Source organism: Chiloscyllium punctatum, chromosome 25 (assembly GCF_047496795.1).
Source record: "Chiloscyllium punctatum isolate Juve2018m chromosome 25, sChiPun1.3, whole genome shotgun sequence".
Lineage (NCBI taxonomy): Eukaryota > Metazoa > Chordata > Chondrichthyes > Orectolobiformes > Hemiscylliidae > Chiloscyllium > Chiloscyllium punctatum.
In genome coordinates, this window is record NC_092763.1 from 39,942,816 (window position 1) to 39,966,629 (window position 23,814).

Here is a 23,814-nt window from a genome sequence, read left to right on the forward strand (position 1 = left end):
AAACTCTTCATTTTAAACTGAAGGCTTGGAGATAACCTGAGAATTGATTGCTTCTAATTAAGGTAGAGACGGGTAGTCTTTTGCACAAGTACAAAGGTCAATTGAAGGTGCTCATACTGAATGTTTTAGAAAATATTAAAATAACTGCCAACATCTTAATCCAGTAATTGAGTCAATTCCTGTTTCAAGTAGTCTTCATTTTAATTGTGCAGATCAGTACATTCCAAGAATCTTTTAATATTTCTTAGTCCCACTCCAATAATCCTCAAACTCTTCTCACCCCAATATCACAACATAGTTCAACAGAGGGAGGAATTTACTGGGAAGGATTAGGTAAAAATCAACGAGGTAAAAAACAATGACTGCAGATGCTGAAAACCAGATTCTGGATTAGTGGTGCTGGATGAGCACAGCAGTTCAGGCAGCATCCAAGTAGCTTCGAAATCGACGTTTCGGGCAAAAGCCCTTGATCAAGGGCTTTTGCCCGAAACGTCGATTTCGAAGCTACTTGGATGCTGCCTGAACTGCTGTGCTCTTCCAGCACCACTAATCCAGGATTAGGTAAAAGAACAGTCTGCTCAGCAGTAAATTTCTGCAAGTCAGATTAACTGGCAGCTTTCATATCAAAGACAGAATTGAGAGTTAGAATTCTCTAGCAGGACTTTAACATTGGGAATTGAGGGAATACTAAACTGCAGAGATCCATCAGTCAACAATGCTGCTAAACCTATTGAATTATAGAAAAGCTATAATGGGTAGGCTGTAAATTTGAAAATCTAAGTTAGGAATGTATCACATGAGGAACAGCAACTTTAAATTCAATTTGACTAAGAAAACAATGCAGTCAAAATTTCCATTTCTGTGCTTGCCTGCATAAAACTATCTTCTTTAATGCACAGGAAATAAAGTACCAAAGTGGAAAGTTCTGGCCTCCAAATTTTGGTACGCATGCAATGCCTAGACCTTTTGGGGTCTGACCTCACTGCCAATGCATCAGTTGTTAACTCACCTGGTTATGTTCATGACAGGACTACTAATTCTTTAGCATTCAAAGTCTGTTAGGTTAATATGCAGTATCAGTTTAATTGTTATAGAAATGGCTCATATCCAAAATGGATAAGAATTAAACAACCTAAAACAATGATCACCCAAGAGTTTTAAAACAAATGTTTCTTTGATGATCTAGCTAGAAGAGATAGAATATTATTGACTAAAATGAAATAGACATTAATAACAGTAAAAATAGCATAGGGAATTTAAAAAATCATGAAATTGTGTAAAAATATTCCCAAACATTTTAGGTCATTTTTGAAAAAGTAATTGGGAAATTAATACATATTACTAATTGATTATATTTGAGGATTACATTCTCCTTCAGAAGATGGGTAGTAACATCATGTTGGAGTGGTACATTGTTATTTATTTTAAAGAAAAAAGGGTGCGTTGCAACTATTGGTTTCTGATGAGCAAAAAACACACCTACTTGTAGTTAGATCAAAAAGTTTCCACATGCCAATATCTCTCTTTACTACCAAAAGAATGCAGATATAGGGAAGACATGAGAGGATACATTACAGAGGAGGAAGAGTGGTGGGAGAGGTGGTTCCGATTGTAAATTAAGGTAAGCTTTCATTAGATTTGATGTCAACTTCCACATCAAAACAGCATTCTGATGAAAGATTCAACTGTATATCACTGTTTCAGTGATTACCCAAAAAATGAAACAATTTAACATATCTGTATGGTGCTCATCTATTTGATATTTTGGCAAATTTAAAATAAAAAGATAAATCCTGAATTAGAACAGTAGAAAGAAGAGCATTATACTGAAAAGGTTCAAAGCAATATTGCCAGCAATTTCTAAGCTGAACTCTGAAATCAAATCAGTGCTGTTAGGTTAGATTTATAATTATTTTTGTCTGCTGAAATGTTTGTAATTCATACAGAGCTAAAAGTAAAACTAAGTTAAAAATATAAATACTGAAAATTAACAGCATCGCTAAAGGAAAATAATGGGTTGAAGATCACCATACAATTTAAGTGTTCACATGCTGTAATTTCACAAAAATCTATAGAAATGCGATTCTAGATACCCTAGAAATATTTTAGTCACCCCAGATGATTTGAGAAGGGGAATGGGAATGACAGGAGGGGAGAGTAAAATGAAGTTAGGTAAATCTTATCACAACCAGCTCAACTGTTGTTTAATTGGAGATGTGTCAGGTTGGAAACCATGTGATCAACTCGCTCTCAGGAGATGGAAGAGGAAATGAGTGAGAAGTTTGGAATTTTACAAAATGTAAAATATTAAGGAGACCACAAGCATCTACTTTAATAAAACTTTTGTTTTTAAGACCTGCATGTCATGTTTCCCAGGATGGAGGAAGTGTGAAAAAATGGATTAAACAGGTAACTGCTCTTACACAATACCTACTGAACAAGAGGAGCAACAGTGTCTTCTCCCAGCTCAATTAAACCTGCTCCATGATCTGTTGGACATTCGCTACAGTCTGCTTAACCTTCCCCAATGTTCTGTCAAACCACCACATCACCCACTATAGCTATTGGCCAATCTCCTCTATTGCACCACACCCCGCGAACCATCCAGGCATCTGTCTAACCCCTTCTCAATGACTTAGGTCACTAGCAACGTTACCTTCAATCTGCCAAGCTGCAGCTGGGAAACATGAATATACTCTTAAAAGTTACAAATTATGCCAAATATTTTCAAGTTTCCCAGATACTAAACTCCCCATTTGCACACTTTATGCCTCAATCATTCACTTCCAGCTTCAAAAGGTAATTCTTAAAACACCAATTCTGCATATATCCAGCAAAAATCTTTCTCATGCACTGAATACTGATTGAGGTACCTCAATTGAAGGTCTGGTGAATTACAGTAAATTGCAGTACAAAATAATAAAAGCAGCCTTGTAATTCTTTTTGGCAGAAATTCAATTATTCCAGTTTTTGAATAAAAGCTTCAGACTAACTTAACATGAGAAACATTGTCTGAAAAATCCCATTTCTCCTTCTCATAAGTGTACATGAAACAAAAGCAGTTACAGTCTGTGCAAAATGTAACATAAATGGCACAACAATCATTCAAACCTCCCATTATTCAGCAGAGGTTTTAATATTCCTTCATTATTTTAACACAGCTACTAGAAATATGTCACCACTTCATTCTTGAGTGTTAGTGGCCATTAGAGCGCAATTCTTAGTTTTGAAATTTATCACAATCACATTTCTGGTGACAAAAATAATTGCCAGTTGGATGGCATTAATAATGAGGACAACAAATGATCAATCTACCCACAGTTCAACCTGTGGTTGTTTCTGTTCCAAGTAATCATTTACATAGAGGACCGAAGCCATCTTCAATGGATCAGCTGGTATTGGAATGAAAAAAAATAGTGTAATACTGATATTTGCCACTGGATGTCACAAGCACACTATATTATATACAGACATTCAAAATTTAGACTATTGTCATTTATCAATTTTTTTTGCAATTTTAAGTACAACAGTAAATTCTGAAATTAGGTCTAATCGGCTGAGTGAATCATGGTAGCTTTCTCGTCTGAAATTAACTGCAATTTTATTATAAAAGTGAAGGAATTTTGCCTTCCTCCCATTTCTTGTCCATATGTCCGAAAACTAACTTGCAGTATCTTGACAGAGTGGCCATGGTTGCAGGGTCATGTTCAGTGAAGGAAGGCTATTTCACCATGGAAGCTAATCCTATGCTTACCCAACATCCGCATTCACATTTCTCCATAAAGGTCACTGGATAGTTCTCAGGTGCTGCAACTTTGGCTAATTTTGTATCCCATCCCAACTAAGACAAGTGACCTTAGAACAGACCAAGGATCGAAACTTAAACACTTCTGGCCTCTATTGTCACTGATACACTGGGTAGTAAATTTACTGATATGAGCCATCAGAGAGAGGCTAATGCATTTTTAATTAAGAGTTACACATTTGAAGAGCACCCTATTGGCTGTGCACAGCAATAGAAAATGTTGGGCAATATTTATATGCATAGAAAAGAATAAGGTTTATGAAAGCAAAAATTGCCTAACCGTTTGAACTTAATGTAAAATAACTTGTGGTTCTTCAGGATTATTGTGTCTGCAAAATGACAGAAACCACCCACCAAAAAATGAATTATTACTAAAAATCACTAAATAAATTAGCTATTAGTCTGTTGCTTACCCATGATTGAAATAAAAATGTAAATGACAATTGCTTTTTAAGGTAGCCAGTCCTATAATGTTATTGTCAAGGATGTGTGTTTGGTGACCCTTACATTAGTAACATAGTATACTCTGAAACAGAATATAACTCAAAAACAAAATGGAATTTTAAAAAATGAAAATCAATTAGTTACAACTTTATTTTACAATGACAGCACCAGTTGAAAAAGAAAGAATGTCATGGGAGGCAGCTGATTCTGATTGGTTTCTTTTATACAATTCAAAAAAAATATGATGGCTAAAAAAAAATCAGCTGTTGGGGGTTATTTTTGCAAATCTATTATTTATTTAATCTCAAAATTCTTATTTTTATCTTCTTCATCCTCTACTCAACAGACCAATTCTTAAGAATGTAAAACTTCACTTGTACCGGCAGCCCTCCAGTTCCTTACTCAATTAAACATTCTTCATCATGATCTCAATATCAAGTATCAATTGATTGTTATCAATTAAGTATTTAAATAGCAAAGCCTCCGCATGTTCCAAAATAGTACTGGATAAAACTAGAACCAGGACTCAGAACTAACTTTACTTTCCAGCTCTGAACCTAGAGACCATTTGGGAAACTTAAGATTCTCTCATTTAAAATCAAACAATTCAATGTGTGGATATTACAACTTGGGACCTTCCTGATTCGTACAGGCTGTTACTTCAGCAGTGGTCATCCATACCAACTGGTTGAAGCCAATACTTCTATCCTTTCACATAAGCAGATTCTACTGAAGAATGTCAGTTAGTAGGATAAGCATGACTAAGATTCATAACTGTGGTCATATCTAACAAATAGGAGACATATACAGCAGATTTTAAAACCATTGGATATGAATATGTTTGATAAAGGAATTCATTGTTTCTTAAATTGTGATGCATTTCAGTTTAATGATTTAGACCAAACATTAATTTTAAAGTGTTCTACATTTCAATATTGCTGTGTTAGCACGGTCTGAAGGATAAACTGTCCCTCAGACACTTGAGCTGCTCCTCGCCAAGCTTGATTTTGTCCTCCAGCTCTCTCTGTTCAATGATGAGGGCAGATTTCATCTTTACAAAATGAATGTAATCCTGCAGCTCCTCCTCAGACAGGTGCTTGACAAGGATATTATGAACAGCATGCTCTCTGCGATCCACATGCTCTTTCAGTTCTTTGGCTTCTTCGAGCTGAGCTAAAAGTTGCTTTTTCTTTTCAGTCAATGCATGCTGCAAATTAAAATGAACAATGCCAATCAGTTACTTTTGCCTTTCCTGGACTTTTTTTCTGCACTTCCTTCTATTGTCTCCAGGCTATTGTATCATGTAGGATGCTGATTCACAGGAGGCAGAAATTTTGTGGCATCTTTCCCAGATGGCTGTTACTCACATGTGAACACAGTGTCAGCATGAAATTCACTCCCTTCTCAGTTGACACATTTTCAATACAATGGTGTGATAGCAAATCAAGAGCTGGGACTCTAACAATTGTTTTTATACTGACAGCTAAAGTTACCCCTCAAAGCCCTCGAGATAGTACAAAACATTTATTTCCACCTTGTGCTTCCTGTCAGGTTTGGAGAGGCCAGCTAATTCAGAACAGAATCCAATCTGGAACATTCGTACCACTCAGCATTGCACACACTCACTGGAACATCAGTAGAATCAAATTGTCAAAAACATATGTTCTTTATAAAATATTATAGTTTCATCAGTTGTTTTCAAAATTTCAAGTCTTTTCTTTAAAGAAAAAGATAAAGGACATTGACTAAAATTTCAGATGGATGAGACTTATTTGCATCAATGTGCAGCCATATTCACTTTTTTAGGTTAGATTAGATTAGATTAGATTACTTAGTGTGGAAACAGGCCCTTCGGCCCAACAAGTCCACACCGCCCGGCCAAAGCGCAACCCACTCATACCCCTACATCTACCCCTTACCTAACACTACGGGCAATTTAGCATGGCCAATTCACCTGACCTGCACATCTTTGGACTGTGGGAGGAAACCGGAGCACCCGGAGGAAACCCACGCAAACACGGGGAGAATGTGCAAACTCCACACAGTCAGTCGCCTGAGGCGGGAATTGAACCCGGGTCTCTGGCGCTGTGAGGCAGCAGTGCTAACCACTGTGCCACTGTGCTGCCCACTTTTCTTGGACAGAGATGCAAAGGCCCAATAGAGACAACAGTTTTTTGGAGCTATGATACCCTTCTTCCTATCTTATCAATGAAGACTGATCTGTTCAGAAGGTAATTGCAAGGACATTAAAAATTAATCATTTAAGCTGTGAAATAACAGCTAAAGAGGAACTGCATGAACTCGTCCTCTATATTCTTTGGAGTATGGAATTAGAAAGGAGAGAAATCATATTGACAACCTCTTGTGTGGCCTTTGAAGTTAGGGTCTGGACAGTAATTGATATTAACCGCAACAGATAGTTGTCTTGCCCATCTCTCATCTCAACCTTCTATCTGAGCTCTGCATCTCGATCTGCTGAAGGTCTCCACAGCAGAGACTTTCCATTAAAAGCCATTGGATTTTCCACAACTGCGATTTCAGGAGAAAATACTATACCCACAATGACTACACAGCAACTGCCTCAGTGAGAAACAAAACATCGTGACTCCTTATTGACTTCACCTTTCAATCTTCATTTTACTTGGCTAAGTTTATCTAACACACAGTAAAGCTGTACTTTTTTGTAGCTTGTGAAAATGTGTCTGTGTTTGCAAGCAAGAGTGGGAAGTAGGATGAATTTGCTCATTTTTGACATTTTTATATTGTTGGGTCTTAGTAATAAAAGTAATCACATATGTGCTTAACTTAAAAATAAAGGTCTGTCTTAGTTCTTAGAGACTGCACAGTCAAGAATATATTGAGTTGGCAACCCACTACCATTTCAAAATTCAAGGTATCTGCTAATAACCAAAATGGGGAGTGACAGAAGAAGAAAACCATTTTATCTCTTCTCACTTGATTTGCATCAAAATAGATTATTGAACTATCAAAGTTTGTTGATGTTGTTAGCTGTTTGATTAGAGTCATCTCTACTAAGCTAAGTTCTTATGCAACAGAAATGTCAAAATTATTCACAATATTTAAACCCAGATCTTGCTATCAGTCATTACAATGCAGAATTTCACATATTGATTGTAACTAAATCATCTACTTTCACTCTCTTCTGACAAGATCCAAACAAACAATCAGTGATACTATCATAGTATTCATTACTATGGAAATGCATCAAGATTTGAGTTGATGCATGAGAACAGGGTCTTCAATACCCTAATGTGGACACTGGACTCCTCGGATACTGAAGCAGTTCATGTTCAAATGCAGCAAGAGTGGATTGAAATCTAGGCCTGGGCTGACAAGTGCATTCAAGCTGACAAGTGACAAGCTGCATTCTTAAAGAGCCATTCAAGGTTGGGTTTTTAAAAGAATATTCAAGGCTGAACTAAATTTTTAATTAGTAATAGAATCAAATGTTATGGGGAAAAGGTAGGCTTTACATGAAAAGTAAGTCACAGTGGCTCAGTGGTTAGCACTGCAGCCCCACAGCACCAGGAACCCAGGTACGATTCCAGCCTTGGATGAATGTCTGTGTGGAGATTGCACTTTCTCCCAGCGTCTGTGTGGGTTTCCTCCGGGTGCTCCGGTTTCCCCTCTCAGTCCAAAGATGTGCAAATCAGGTGAATTGGCCATGCTACAGTGCTCAGTGTTAGGCACATTAGTAAGAGGGAAATAGGCCTGGGTGTGTTACTCTTCAGAGGGTTGGTGTGGAATCGATGGGCCAATGGCCTTATGGATTGAGGATTGGCTGTCTGACAGAAGGCAGAGAGTTGGGATAAAAGGTTCTTTTTCAGAATGGCAGCTGGTGACGAGCAATGTCCCACAGGGTTCAGTGTTGGGGCCACAGCTGTTCGCATTATATATTAATGATCTGGATGAAGGGACTGGGGGCATTCTAGCAAAGTTTGCAGATGATACGAAGTTAGGTGGACAGGCAGGTAGTACTGAGGAAGTGGGGAGGCTGCAGAAGGATCTTGACAGTTTGGGAGAGTGGTCCAGGAAATGGCTGATGGAATTCAACGTGAACAAATGCGAGGTCTTGCACTTTGGAAAAAAGAATAAAAGCACAGACTACTTTCTAAACAGTGAGAAAATTTGTAAAGCCAAAGTACAAAGGGATCTGGGAGTGCTAGTCGAGGATTCTCTAAAGGTCAACACGCAGGTTGAGTCAGTGATTAAGAAAGCGAATGCAATGTTGTCATTTATCTCAAGAGGGTTGGAATTTAAAAGCACTGTTGTGCTACTGAGACTTTATAAAGCTCTGGTTAGGCCCCATTTGGAGTACTGTGTCCAGTTTTGGTCCCCACACCTCAGGAAGGACATACTGGCACTGGAACGTGTCCAGCGGAGATTCACACAGATGATCCCTGGAATGGTAGATCTAACATATGAGGAACGGCTGAGGATCCTGGGATTGTATTCATTGGAGTTTAGAAGATTAAGGGGAGACTTAAAGAGACGTACAAGATAATACATGGCTTGGAAAGGGTGGACGCTAGGAAATTGTTTCCGTTAGGTGAGGAGACTAGGACCCGTGGACTCAGCCTTAGAATTAGAGGGGGTAAATTCAGAACAGAAATGCGGAGACATTTCTTCAGCCAGAGAGTGGCGGGCCTGTGGAATTCATTGCCGCAGAGTGCAGTGGAGGCCGGGATGCTAAATGTCTTCAAGGCAGAGATTGATAAGATTCTTGTTGTCTTGAGGAATTAAGGGCTACGGGGAGAATGCGGGTAAGTGGAGTTGAAATGCCCATCAGCCATGATTGAATGGCGGAGTGGACTCGATGGGCCGAATGGCCTTACTTCCACTCCTGTCTTATGGTCTTTCCGCACTGTCGGGAATCTAATCCAATTCAGTCATGCTACACAAGTGTCAGGTAATGGCCATAGCCAAAGTGAAAATCTGACCAATTCCACTTGACATTCTTTGGCATTACATCCATAATATAGTTATGATTTAGCATTGACTGACAATACCTACCCTTTCTTCCTCACTCATTTCAACATCCAGGTTATTTAAGGCATTTTCCACTCGAGCAAGTCGGCCTGAGAGAGACAGCAACAGGTTTACAACTTTATCCAAATCCCCAATGAACATTCGGTACTTATCAAACTCATTTGGTTTGCAGACATTCTTGACCAGTCTTTCTGCCTCTTCCCCCAACGCACAGTTTGCACTGATGTCTTCCAAGAGGCTCTTCTGGGCTTCATGCAATACAGAGAGTTTCCTGCTAAGACTGCTAATCAGTTGCTGCTGTGGAAATTTAGAAGAAAAAATATTGATTAGAAGAGAATTCCTTTGCTCAAAATGATGTGAAAGTATAAAACTTTCATCACATGATACATGAGACAAGTCTGCACACAGGCCTCCATACAAATAACGGATCCTTGGTACTTACATGTCCCATGAAGGGTTGCTTTCGGATTACTTTTTAGACCTTTCTGCCTGCTAACCTTATTTAGCAGGTGCCTCCTCTCACCACCTAGGACAATTCTATATCTGGGAAAAAAACTTAATACCTTCTTTTCTATCAACGTTTCCTCCTCTTCCTCCTCCTCTTCCAAACACACTTCAGCCATATTTGGTAAGTCCTTCATTTTGTTCAACAGCTCGGCCTTGGCAGCAGATGTGCTATAGTAAGCTGAGCAAGAAGTTGAGCTAGTGATTGCTGTTGAGGAGGTGGCCTGTGCAGTACATCTGTAAAGAAAGCAAAGAAAAACACATTAGCTATGCAAGAAACCAAGACAAATTCTAAACAAAAAGTGCTGATGAAACGTAGTATCGATGCCCTTCACACGTGAATTCATGAACATACGGATTACATAGAATTTCCTGCACAGAATAAAACAATTTGCCCCAGACTGTCTGTGCTGGTGTTTACCTTCCTCACAAGTTTCCTTACATTCCATCCATCTCTTCTCTACCTTTAAGCATACCTTTCTATTAGTTTTCCTCTTGTCTAATATTCTTCTGCAATCATTTAAGCTGTTGGTCTCATCTTTTATGGTCCTGGATTCTACCTTCTAAACTAAGTATATACATTTCTCATTTCTCTACTGAATAAGTACTTTGTATTTATGGACACTTTACCTGTACAATCTGTTCATATTAGCAATGATTTCAATCAGGTTGACTCTAGGAAAAGCATCAATTTAATCCTAAATGATACCTAAAGAAAATCTTTCATTTCTGGTTTCACCTCTGTTCTCATCCAGATCTTGCTTGCATTGCCCTCCAGTCATTTTCAATATGCAAACTTGTACTTTGTACAACTCCAAGTGCAGCCTGACTACATGCTTACACCTTCAGCACTTTTGAATGTTACATCCCTTCAGATAAATTAATGCTTTATTAATATTTATTCTTGCTTTGTTGATCTGTGATGCTTCTGTTAATGATTTTTAACCTACATCCCTTTTCATTTCAACCCAAATTTTCTAAGGTTGAAGTGATATTTTGTTTTATCTACCAATGTATATAAGCTCTCATTTATCTACTTAATGTAAATTTGCCACAACTACCCAGCCTATAGATTTTCTACAGTTCCTTGTTAGCTATAGATCACCAGCAGGTTTTGATGGTAAGCTACTTGTTTAAGCCTCAGCCATTAAAATAAAATAACAGTGATATTATTAAACACCACTTCCAAACTAATCTAATGCATTCAACCCTACACTTGACTTTATTTTACAGCCAATTCATTTTCTAATCAGCTACTTAGTCTAACTCCACATGCTCTAACTGTTGTCATGGCCTACCATGTGGTACTATCCAAAAGGCCTCTTGAAAACCAAAATATGAGATTGACCCTTGCCATTATGTCCAAGGGATTCTACCAGACTCTTTCAGCATGACTGAGCTTTTGAAATCTATGCATACGATTATGATATTTTGTTACTACAGGTTCTTCTACCAGATTTAGTAAAGATATTGAAGTTGATATCATTGATATCAATGATATAACAGATATTACAAAGGTACTTCTGATGCTTAGTTTCCTTGAATATATTTGGCTGGATACCATCTGGACTTGGGATTTTATATTTTTATAGGTGCAATACTTAGTCAATTATTTTCTCCATTTCCTTCCAAGCTCTGTTAATATCCTTGAGTTCATCACTATTAGTATCTACAAAAAAATACCCCAGTTTTGACTGAAGATGATAAAGTAGTTAGTCACTGCTTCTGCCATTCCTCTGTCAACACCTCTAAGCTTATCTTTATCATTCTTCAGCAGCGCTATCGCTACATTAGCTTTCCTGATTGACTGTAATCCAAAAGTGGGCAAAACAGTGTATAAGGTGAGCAGGTATTGTTGCACAACAGTTCCTAAAAATCATTCTCTCTCTATAAAGGAGCTGCATTTTTCAAATGAAGATGGGTTGCGGAAAGAGAATGCTGCAATAGAATTTTGACATTGTAGTGTATCTCAGAACTCAACTTCCAATATAAATTGAAGACTTAACACACATTGTTCATTATAATAGCATCCACTGCACTTTCCCCATATTGTTGTTGCTGAAATTACGCAGCCTGAAAAACAAGGATTCCAGGTTCATCTGCAAAGATTGTATTAACTCAGCATTTTCAAGTTTGTCTTGCTTTCAGTCAGCTGAATGTTTTTGACTGACTTTAAAAAAAAATTTAAGCAAATTTTAAAAATTTGGTTGACAAAATTAAAATCGCGCTGATATCATTCGAGCATTGGTACTGAAGATTCCAGAATTAGCCATACCTCTAGCCAAGTTGTTCTCGCACACCTGCTAACAATCACATCTACCAGATGTGATGAAAAACCTTCCAGGAATGGCCTGTCCATGCAAAGCAGAATAAACACAGCCTGGTCCAACACCATCGTATTTGTCTACTCTCGATCACCAGCTGGGGTCAGTTAGCTGGATGGGTAGTTTGTGATGCAGAATGACACCAACAGTGTAGGCCGAGTGAAATAACTGCACAGAGCCCAGTATCCCTTCACCCTTTATTTACTTATGCACAGTAACTGGCAGTGGCCAGCCAACATGAGGTCAGTCCCAAAAAAGGAGGAGTTTTTAAATTCCCTGTTTATATTGGTCAGTTAGGGTTTCCTGACTGGGCCAATCAAGAATCTCAGTCAATGGGGTCCGCCTGGTTCCAATCACTATACTGAGGTCATCATGAAGGTCCAACCATCTAAAAGGTTCTCTTGCGGTGCTTGATGTGTGGTGGCCCTCAGATTAAACCATCACCTGTCATTTCTCTCTATCTGACGAGAGAGCAGTCCTCTGGAACTATGGCAATGTTAACTTTACTATCTCTAGCTAAGTGATGGAAGGGGTCATTAATCAAGTTCTTGGGTCAAAACTGTGGAACTCTCTTCCTAACCACTCAGTAGGTTTTCCTACAACACAAAGTTCAGTCAAAGAGGCCAACAGCTTCTCCAGGGCAATTAAAGATGGCAACAAATTCTGGCATAGCCGAAGAAGCTCAAGCTTACTTTATTATTCACCTACAAGGACACCCAGATATTCCTGCATTACAGCATTTTGTAGTCTTGCTCCATTCAATACACTGCATTTCTATGCTTCGACCAAAACAGACAACTTCACATCTTCTCAGATTATACTCCATTTGCTAATTTTGTGTCCCCTCATTTAACCCATCTTTTCTACTCTTCTCACGACTTGCTTTCCTACCTACATTTCTATTGTCAGCCTATTGGCTACAATATGTCAATTCCTTAATCCATGTCCTTACTATAGATCATAATAATTTAGGCCCCAACACGGATCCTTGTGTCACATGACTAGTTACAGCTTAAAAATATGAAAATATCCCAGTTAATTAGCCAATCCTCTACCCATGCTAATGTATTACCCCATCACACCACAAGATCTTATCTCCTATTAACCTTTAAAATGGCACTTTATCAGATATCTTTTAAAAATCCAAATACACAAGTATTTCTATGTAGTCACAATTCAGTAACTTGTACTATACACAGATCCTCTCTTAAAAATATCATCCAGTTCATATTTGGAACTGGACACATACAGGAATTGATTCTTGAATCCCAGTTCTGAGGAATGGTTACTGGACTTGAAATGTTAACTCTGATTTCTCTGCACAGATGCTGCGAGACCTGCTGAGCTTTTTCAGCAATTTCTCTTTTTGTTACTGAACTTGTCAAGCTTGTCCCACCATCCAATAAGATCATAACTGCTAAGATCCATCTCCACATATTTGCTGTTGCCTCATAACACTTAATTTTAAATCTGAAATTGATAACTAAAACTACTGACAATTAATTAGCATCAACTATCATTGGCAGAAGAGCATTCCAAACTACTAATCCCCTTTCAGTGTAGAAATATTTCCTACTTTCACTCACGAAAATCTAATCTTAGTATCCCTATCAGCAGAAATGTTTTCCATCATTCACCCCATTTATTCATCATAATATTTTGTAACTCTCAGGGCTTTTACTCTAGTTTGTAATCTCTCATGATAATTTAACCCTTGCAATGCTGGGTAAATTGATGCTTCATTCCCCTCAAAGTTAGGATACTAAGGTACAGTGCATGGAACTGTTCAGAGTTTGCCAAATGTGATCTAATTATGGTGCTGCACAGCTGCATTATAAACTTTTCTAATCCTTTAATTTCAATCTTTAAATATGAAAGTAAACTTTTGTTAGCCTTTTATATTATTTTCTGTAACAATTCATTGCTTTTTAATGATATATGTACATGAACAGACAAGCCTCATTGGCCTTATTGTGGTACCGAGGCATCTAGCTGTCCTTATACATGAATTACAAAATGTTAGCATGCAAATAATTAGGGAGGCCAACAGGATGTTGGCCTTTAGTACAAGGGGAATGGAGAATAAAAGTAAGGAGTGCTGTTATAATTGTACAGGACACAATGGGACTTCATCTAGAGTAATACAGAGGAACCTCAACTATCCGAATATCAATTATCCGAATATTGGATTATCCAAAGAGGATCTCAAGGTCCTAATAGAAACATTACGTCAAAGCGCTGTTTCAACCCTGATTGCGTCTTTTGTTTACAGGTACAATGATTAATAACAAACTTGGCTCACTGAAATGCTTCCGAGAACAGTCCTGGACAGTCCAAGCACCATCTTCAAATTACTTTGCCTGGAATTCTACACAGGGGTGAACCCTAAATCCCCCTTTCCCCAGATAATCTCTCCAACATTGTCCTGTACAGAGCAAAGGTGGAACCTGGCAAAATGTTGCAGTAAAAAGTGTGTGAGAGAGAGTGAGGGAACGCACGTGTACACTATTTAGACACTTACCCCACAAAGGCATCAGCAGACTTACTGTTGGTGTACAATCTGGCTGTCCCGGGGGTTGGGGAGGTGATGGGGGTTTGGCTGGGGGCAGTGGCGCGGATGTGGGTCAGACAGTGGTTGGAGGTGGACAGGGGTTCAGGGTTGGTGGGTGGGGGTGGGCAAGAGGTGGGGACAGGGTCTCACATGTGATGTGCTGCTGCCTAGTCTCCTGAACGAGGAGCTGACTTCACAGAAAACTCCAAGCCCCAGAGGAAATCTCTTTGACAGTATTAGGCAAGAATTTGATGGTAATAGGCAAGAACTTTCGAAAGCTAATTGGTGGCAGATGTTCGCAGGTAAAGGGACAGTTGGAAAATGGGAAGCCTTCAGAAGTGAGATAACAAGAATCCAGAGAAAGTATTTCCTGTCAGGATGAAAGGGAAGGCTAGTAGGTAAAGGGAATGCTGGATGACTAAAGAAATTGAGGGTTTGGTTAAGAAAAAGAAGCATATGTCAGGTATAGACAGGATAGATTGAGTGAATCCTTAGAAGAGTTTAAAGAAAGTAGGAGTATACTTAAGAGGGAAATCAGGAGGGCAAAACGGGAACATGAGATAGCTTTAGCAAATAGAATTAAGGAGAATCCAAAGGGTTTTTACAAATATATTAAGGACAAAAGGGTAACTAGGGAGAGAATAGAACCTCTCAAAGATCAGCAAGGCAGCCTTTGTATGGAGCCACAGAAAATGAGGGAGATACTAAATGAATATTTTCCATCAGTATTTACTATGGAAAAGGATATGGAAGAAATAGACTGTAGGGAAATAGATGGTGACAATTTGAAAAAATATCCAGATTACAGAGGAGGAAGTGCTGGATGTCTTGAAACGGTTAAAGGTGGATAAATCTCCAGGACCTGATCAGGTGTACCTGATAACTCTGTGGGAAGGTAGAGAAGTGATTGCTGGGCCTCTTGCTGAGATATTTGTATCATCGATAGTCACAGGTGAGGTGCCGGAAGACTGGAGGTTGGCAAACGTGGTGCCACTGTTTAAGAAGGGTGGTAAAGACAAGCCAGGGAACTATAGATCAGAGAGCCTGACCTCAGTGGTGGGCAAGCTTTTTGTTGGAGGGAATCCTGAAGGACAGGATGTACATGTATTTGGAAAGGCAAGGACTGATTCGGGATAGTCAACTTGGCTTTGTGCATGGGAAATCATGTCTCACAAACTTGATTGAGTTTTTTGAAGAAGTAACAAAGAAGATTGAGGAGGGCAGAGCAGTAGATGTGATGTATATGGACTTCAGTAAGGCGTTCGATAAGGTTCCCCATGGGAGACTGAATAGCAAGTTTAGATCTCATGGAATACAGGGAGAACTAGCCATTTGGATACAGAACTGGCTCAAAAAGGTAGAAGCCAGAGGGTGGTGGTGGAGGGTTGTTTTTCAGACTGGAGGCCTGTGACCAGTAGAATGCCACAAGGATCGGTGCTGGGTCCCCTATGCTTTGTTATTTACATAAATGATTTGGATGCGAGCATAAGAGGTACAGTCAGTAAGTTTGAAGATGACACAAAAATTGGAGGTGTAGTGGACAGCGAAGTGGGTACCTCAGATTACAACAGGATCTGGACCAGATGGGCCAATGGGCTGAGAAGTGGCAGATGGAGTTTAATTCAGATAAATGAGAGGTGCTGCATTTTGGGAAAGCAAATCTTAGCAGGACTTATACACTTAATGGTAAGGTCCTAGGGAGTGTTGCTGAACAAAGAGACCTTGGAATGCAGGTTCATAGCTCCTTGAAAGTGGAGTCGCAGGTAGATAGGATAGTGAAGGCGGCGTTTGGTATGCTTTCTTTTATTGGTTAGAGTATGGAGTACAGGAGTTGGGAGGTCATGTTGCGGCTGAGCAGGACATTGGTTAGGCCACTGTTGGAATATTGCGTGCAATTCTGGTCTCCTTCCAATTGGAAAGATGTTGTGAAACTTGAAAGGGTTCAACAAAGATTCACAAGGATGTTGCCAGGGTTTGAGGATCTGAGCTACAGGAAGAGACTGAACAGGCTGGGCTGTTTTCCCTGGAGTGTCGGAGGCTGAGGGGTGACATTATAGAGGTTTACAAAATTATGAGGGGCATGGATAGGATAAATAGGCAAAGTGTTTTTCCCGGGGTCGGGGAGTCCAGAACTGGAGGGCATAGGTTTAGGGTGAGAGGGGAAAGATATAAAAGGGACCTAAGGGGCAACTTTTTCACGCAGAGGGTGGTATGTGTATGGAATGAGCTGCTAGAGGATGTGGTGGAGGCTGGTACAATTGCAACATTTATGAGGCATTTGGATGGGTATATGAATAGGAAGGGTTTGGAGGGATATGGGCCGGGTGCTGGCAGGTGGGACGAGATTGGGTTGGGATATCTGGTTGGACCGAAGGGTCTGTTTCCATGCTGTACATCTCTATGACTCTTTGACCCTCATGATTTTAAGATCACCCCTCAGCCTCTGACTCGCCAGGGAAAACTGTCCCAGCAAATTCAACACTCCCTACAGCTCAAATCCTCCAACTCTGGCAGCATCCTTGGAAATCTTTTCTGAACCCTTGCAAGTTTCACAACATGCTTCTGATAGGAGGGAGACCAGAATTGCACACAATATTCCATAAATGGCCTAACCAATGTCCTGTACAGTTGCAACATGACTTCCCAACTCCCTTACCCCATGTTCTGACCAATAAAGGAAAGCATACCAAACACTTTCACTATCCGATCTACCTGCAACTCCACTTTCAAGGAACTATGAACCAGCACTACAAGGTCTCTTTGTTCAGCAATACTCCCCAGGACCTTGCCATTAAGTGTATAAGTCCTGCCTTGATTTGCCTTTCCAAAATGTATCACCTCATATTTATCTAAATTAAGTTCCAACTGCCACTCCTTGGCCCATCTGATCAAGATCCCTTTGTACTCTGAGATAACCACCTTCAGCGTCCATTAAACCTCCAATTTTCGTGTCATCTGCAAACTTACTAACTGTACGTCCTATGTTCATATTCAAATCATTTACATAAATGACGAAAAGAAGTGGACCTGAGATATTAAAGGGTTAATTTGTTCAGCTGATCTGTAAGAAGTTAGACATTCGGGGGTTGGTGGGGGGGGGGGGGGGGGGGGGAAAGAGGTGGTGGCATATTTCTCTGTCTTGCATGCAGAATGTAAAAATTTACATGGCCACCTCCTGCAATTCAGCATCAATTTTATTACATTATTTCTGGAAATAATCAAATTACTACATTGTGTCTCGAGTGGCATGTGACTACAGAGAGTGGCAGGGGGTTGTCTTGTGGGCATTACGGGTGGTGATGTAAAAGGGAAGACTGTTCCCTTGTCAGGGATGTCTCTTGACACGGCTCCATAAGCTCCGTGAAGAGTGTTTAAGGGTTCCTCCAAAAGTTTGTAATTACTTAATAAACTTTAGCTGTTCACAGAAAGTGGTATATTGTAGTTGCATCAAGTGTGTAAGAATCTCAAGAAAAAGAACCTAACAGACCCAGCATCGAGTCTTGTGGCAGACTGCTGGTCACAGGCTTTCAGTCTGAAAAGCAACTCTCCACCATCATCCTCTGTCTTCTATCTTTGAGCCAGTTCTGTTTTCAAATGGCTAGCTCTCCCTGTATTCAATGTGATCTAACCTTGCTGACTAGTCCATGAGGAACATTGTCAAATGCCTTACTGGAGTCCATATAGATCATGTCCACCACTTCATCCTCATCAATCCTCTTTGTTGTTTCCTCAAAAAACTCAATCAAGTTAGTGAGACATGATTTTCCACACACAAAGCCATGTTAACTATCCCTAATTGAATTGGATTCTGAGACAACTCAACAGGTAAGTGCCCTTTTACCGCTCATTATGAAAGTTAAAATCCCCCATTAAAGTCACTGGCTTGATTACGTGTTGTGCAATCTCTGCATTTATACAATATATTACTTCAAAGTTGGCACCATCTTTTCTCTATTTTCCATACAAGCCTTTAACCTGCTCGTTTTAGTTTCAATTCTTGACTGTCTGACAGTCTCTGTAACCATGCCTTACCTCCGAACTGAATTTGTAATTGCAATTCATTCAATGTATCCAGCATGTACTCCTTGCATTTATATAAACAATGCTTATTTGAGAAGTTAATTGTAACCTGTCCCTCAGCCCAAATATTTTGTTCAAGTTTCTGATTTCATTTTCCTGTTGAAATACTTTATATCCTCCCACTTATTTTCCCTCACTTATACAGCCACAAGCAAAATTTGTGACTGTTGCTCTACTCTTTTCCATATAATTTGTTTTGATGGCAACTTCCTTTACTACCTATGCTTCCCATTATTAGATTGAAGTCTCTGTAATTGCCATATCTATCCTTTTCACTAGGACCCTGGCACAAGATCAATTTAGGTGCAGCCAAGCCCAAAGATTATTCCTTTCAGTCCCAGTAATGGTACCAGTTCAATGATGTGTAATCCATTTTGCCACACTTGTTCTCTGTTGCAAAATCGATTATGCTAATCTGCACATAATTCTGACAATAATCTAGGGACTCCAACCTTTGGAAAGCTGTACTTTAATTTAGGTCCTAGTTCTCTTCAAACAGTGCTTCCTGCCTACTCTTCCATGTTATTGTTCCCAATGACTCATTACTTCAACTATCTTTATTCCTGTTGTTAATAATCCTTCAATTTCAGGAGGTAAGCAATGAAATTTATCCCGCTCTTGCAAAAATGTGTTGTTTGTCCTCAGAATTATTAAAACTCCTGAAGCTATCACGTTCTGTTTCTACTTCTTCATTCTTTTGGTCAGCCTCTTGCTCCAAGATGCTGTCCTTCAACCTGTCCTTCCAATATACTTTAAGCTAGCTCACTGTTTACAATCATTACATTTATCAACAGAAATGACTTACTTTTATACACATGTTTCAAGTGCTTCCTGCTCCTGTTCAAGTGAGTACTTGTAACTGATTGATGGCTTTGTTCAGAATACTATGAAAGTTGCTGTAACCACAGTTTAGAATACATCTGTGCATAGAATATTGTTTGGGGATGCAGAAAAAAAGTGGTATGGTTAAGTGACTTCTAGGCAACAATTTACTCAGTGCCAGATGCAAACAACTTAACTTACGTACAGGCAGTTTCTCTCTTCTTTTACTTGGCCTAGCTTCAAAGTGCAACAAACTGCCTATAATTCAGTACAAATGGCCACAGTCACTGTTAGGCTTGCTCAGAGGCATCAAATATGGCAACCACAAAAATGATAAACATTACTGGAGTTCTGATTTGTGGTCAGGACACTAAGTACCTTTTATACAGTTTAAAGGTTAATCGCTTTGCATAAAATTGCTGGCATTGCAGAGAAGCATTCTGGTACAGCAGTCTGGAGCTGCTGTTCAAAAACAAAATGCAAAAAGCCTCCATAGGCTAGTTAACCATGTAAACCTATCACTAAGACTAATCCAATCTTCATCAAATACCCCCAATCTGGGTCTAACCAAAAGCAGTCGAAGAATTTAGGCCAACTCTGGTGCTGAAACTGGTGCTATAATTGTTTGCAGTTAATAAAACACAAACCAGGACTAAAACAAGTGACCCTTAGGGTTAGCTACCAGCTTTGAACTTTCTCCCACTAGTATGCTCATCTTGGATAGCTCACATCTCCCTGTGTGTTCTGAAAGTGTGAATTAAGCAAAAAAACAGACGTCAGGGCTGAGTCCAAAAATCCCTCACTGAGAATTTTTTTTCAAAGTGCAGAGAAATAACTTTGTTAGCCACTTGTTAAATATTACCAAGGAAACATATCCCCAGGAACCAGAACAACCTTTGCAGGAGACATAAGCTTCACTAATAACTTTCTCATGATATCTCTGGCAAGAGTAGTGATATGTCCTGCAACTAATTTAGAGCTCTCTAACATCACATGTGCAAAGAATAGAAAAAGTAAAGAGAGCAATTTATCTGATGTTTAGCTGTACCATATAGAGAAGCAAAATCAGAGTTCAAATCCCAGTAGCTATCCTAACTGAGCTGATCGGAACAGAGGTAGTGTTACTGACCTCTGCAATGTTATACCATCCCAGTCATCATTCTCAGATGAGAAAAGAAACAAATAACCCAACCAGGCTTCCTGCCTGTGACTGTCATTCAGCAATCACAGCTGGAAGTTCATTCATGTGGACAGGATTGGGCTCAACTTCCTTCAGCAATTAACCGGTCAATGCTCAAACAAGAGGAACAATCATTAGGCCAAGCTAATTAAGAGTTCATGTTCTCTATGGAACTGTAATCTAGTGATTGTCCACTAGCTGCTGGTTCAAAGCTAGTATGTAATGTAGCATGGATTTGTTCTCCAACTTATTCAACAACTTTGGCTCAGATATTCACAATGTACATTAACGATTTGGACAAAGGAATTGTATGTCATATCTCCAAATTTGCAGATGACACTAAGCTAGGTGGCAGCATGTGCTGTAAGAAGGTTGTTCAGAGGCTGCAGGGTGATTTGAATATGGTGGCTAAGCAGGCAAATATATGGCAAACATAATATAATGTGGATAAATATGGGGTTATCCACTTGGTTGCAAAAACAGGAAGTTAGATTATCATCTGAATGGTAGCAGTTTAGGAAATGGTGAGGTGCATTGAGACCTGGGTGTCAGGGTGGAACAGTTGCTGAAGGTTGGTATGAGGTACAGCAGGTGGTGAGCAAAGCTAAATGGTATACTGGCCTTCATAGTGAGAGGATTGGAGTATAGGATACACGTCTTGCTGCAGTTATTCATGGGCCTTGGTGAGGATACATATTGAGTATTGTGTGCAGTTTTGAATTTCTAGTCTGAGGAAAGACTTTCTTGCTATTGAGGGAGTCCAACGAAGGTTCAACAGATTGATTCCCAGGATGGCAGGAGTGACATATGAAGAAAGATTGGATCGACTGGACTTAAGATGAATGGGGTTTTGGGGTGGGGGCAAATCCCATAGAAATGTAAAATCCTGTTGGGACTGGACAGACAAATGCAGGAAGAATGTTCCTGATGTTTGGAATGTCCAGAAATAGGGGCCATAATCTAAGAATAAGGGGTAAGCCATTCAGGACTGAGATGAGGAAGAATTGTTTTACTCAGAGAGCTGTGAACCTGTGGAACCCTCTTCCACAGAAAGGTGTTGGGACCAATCCATTTTATATATATTCAAGAGGGAGCTGGAGGTGGCCCTTGTGGCGAACAGGATCAGGGGTTAGGGAGAAAAAGTGGGAGTGGGATACGGAGATTGCATGATCAGCCATGATCATATTGAATGGTGGTACAGACTGGAAGGGCCAAATGGTCTACTTCTGCACCTATTTTCTATGTTTCTTACAATCAGCTTGAAGAAAACTGAAGTAATGTACCAACTTCTTCCATGATTTTTCATCAGAACTAAAAAGGTCTGATGCAATTGGACCTTAAACTTTAATTGTTTTTCTCTCCACAGATGCTGCAGACCTGTTGAGTATTCCTGGCATTTTCAGCTTTGCTTTTCCAAACATGTTATTCTGGGAACCACAAAACTAACTACTAAAAGGAATGAAGTAGCAGTTTTTTTAGAATCCACAACCCTCTTTGGAAAGAGGAGTTTATATTCACCCATTCCATAAATAATCTAAGGAAGAGAAACCTTCTAAGTTACATGAAACAAACTCCTTAAGTATTACTGAGAGTTGTGGCAGGACATTCAGGAAGACTGTAAATTCTAATCAATGGACTGTATCATAAAGCTGCATTAGCTGTTGTCAAGCATACAGCTCAAGGCAGTAAGTAATTCAGATAAAGACAATCATGGAGATGCTGCATACCCAAAAACAGCCTGACCTTAGAAAGGCACTTAGTAGAAACTCTAGTTGCTAGAGAAGACTTTGAAACAGAGCATTCTATTCTGATTACTTTAACATTGTATCCATTTATATTATGCCTTTAAAGATAAAGGAACGTCATATGGTGTTTTGTGGGAGCATTACAAAATGAGTAAGACACCAAAGCCACTCAAGAAGTTACAAGGTCAGATGACCAACAGTTTGGTCAAAGACTTAGTTCTTAAGTGCGTTAAAGGGGGAAAGTGATACAGTGAGGTATAAAAAAGGGAATTCTAGAGCTTGTTCATATTAAAAAAATTATTTCACAGGATTTCAGAATTGCTTACAAGATCAACAATTTTTTGCCTCTCCCTAACTGTCCTTGGAAAGGCAATGACGAACCTTTTCTTGAAATACTGAAGTGAATCCGCAGTGCTACACCCACAGTGCTGTTAGGGAGGAAATTCCAGGATTGTGACTCAGTGTCAGTGAAGGAATGGTGATATATTTCCAAGTAAAAGTGACATAGGACTTGGAGGGGAATTTTCAGGTTGTGTACCATGCATCTACTGTCCTTGTCCTTCTAGTTGGTAGTGGTCCCAGGTTTGGAAGGAACTTTGCAGTAAAAGGAACTTTGCGAATCACTACATATGATACAGACTGCTACTACTGTGGCCCAGTAGTTTAAATACTTGACGGTACATCAGTCCAGTTACGGATGAAGTCAAGCCTCAAACATTGCTGCACTTATACAGACAAGTGAAGAGATATTCCATCATACATCTTGCTTGTACCTCTTGGATAGTGGATGAGCTCTCGCTAGACAGGGGGTTTGTTACTCACTACAGAATTTCAAGCTTCTGACCTACTGTTGTAGCCACATTATTTATATGGCTGGTCAAATTCAGCTTCTAGTCAATGGTAATTTCAGGATGCCGATGATAGGGAATTGAAGCAGTTAAAGACGGTTGTGCCTGAGACACTACCCTGAGGAATCCCTGCAGTGATGTCCTGGGATTGTGATGATAAACCTCCAAAAGTCTTGTGCTGTGTGTGACCCAGTCAGTGTTGGAAACATGGCCACCGCTCTTTGCCGTGCTTTTTACATCTTGTGACCCCATGACAAGCTTACTAAGCTGCATTCAGGTACAAATACTTTATAGGAAATCAGCAGCAGAGATCTTGAATAGACTTGTAGATTAGTATTTTAGTTTATAAAAATAGGAATTGTGTGGGGCCACTGCACCATTAAATCACTGGAATCGTCCTCGGGTTGGCAAGAATGATGCATAATTACAGCAACACATTGATGAAAGATACCATTCAGAATGGATTTCAAATCAAGCTGCAGCTAAGACACACAGATTCAG

General features: G+C 39.5%; 1 protein-coding gene across 6 annotated transcripts in view; it reads right to left on the reverse strand.

The window, feature by feature from the left end:
* Window positions 1-508: 508 nt before the first annotated feature.
* Window positions 509-23,814, reverse strand: part of LOC140495879 (protein Shroom4-like) — a 154,971-nt gene continuing 131,665 nt past the window's right edge. For 5 of the 6 annotated variants that reach the window (XM_072595100.1, XM_072595098.1, XM_072595101.1 and 2 more), the window contains 3 exons: window positions 9,823-10,000; window positions 9,284-9,556; window positions 509-5,456 (listed from right to left, as the gene is read on the reverse strand). In XM_072595100.1, coding sequence (XP_072451201.1) covers window positions 5,193-5,456; window positions 9,284-9,556; window positions 9,823-10,000 — 715 coding nt within the window. In that variant the 3' untranslated portion in view covers window positions 509-5,192. The remainder of the gene's footprint in view (window positions 5,457-9,283; window positions 9,557-9,822; window positions 10,001-23,814) is intronic. The other variant, XM_072595099.1, reaches the window with a different exon arrangement.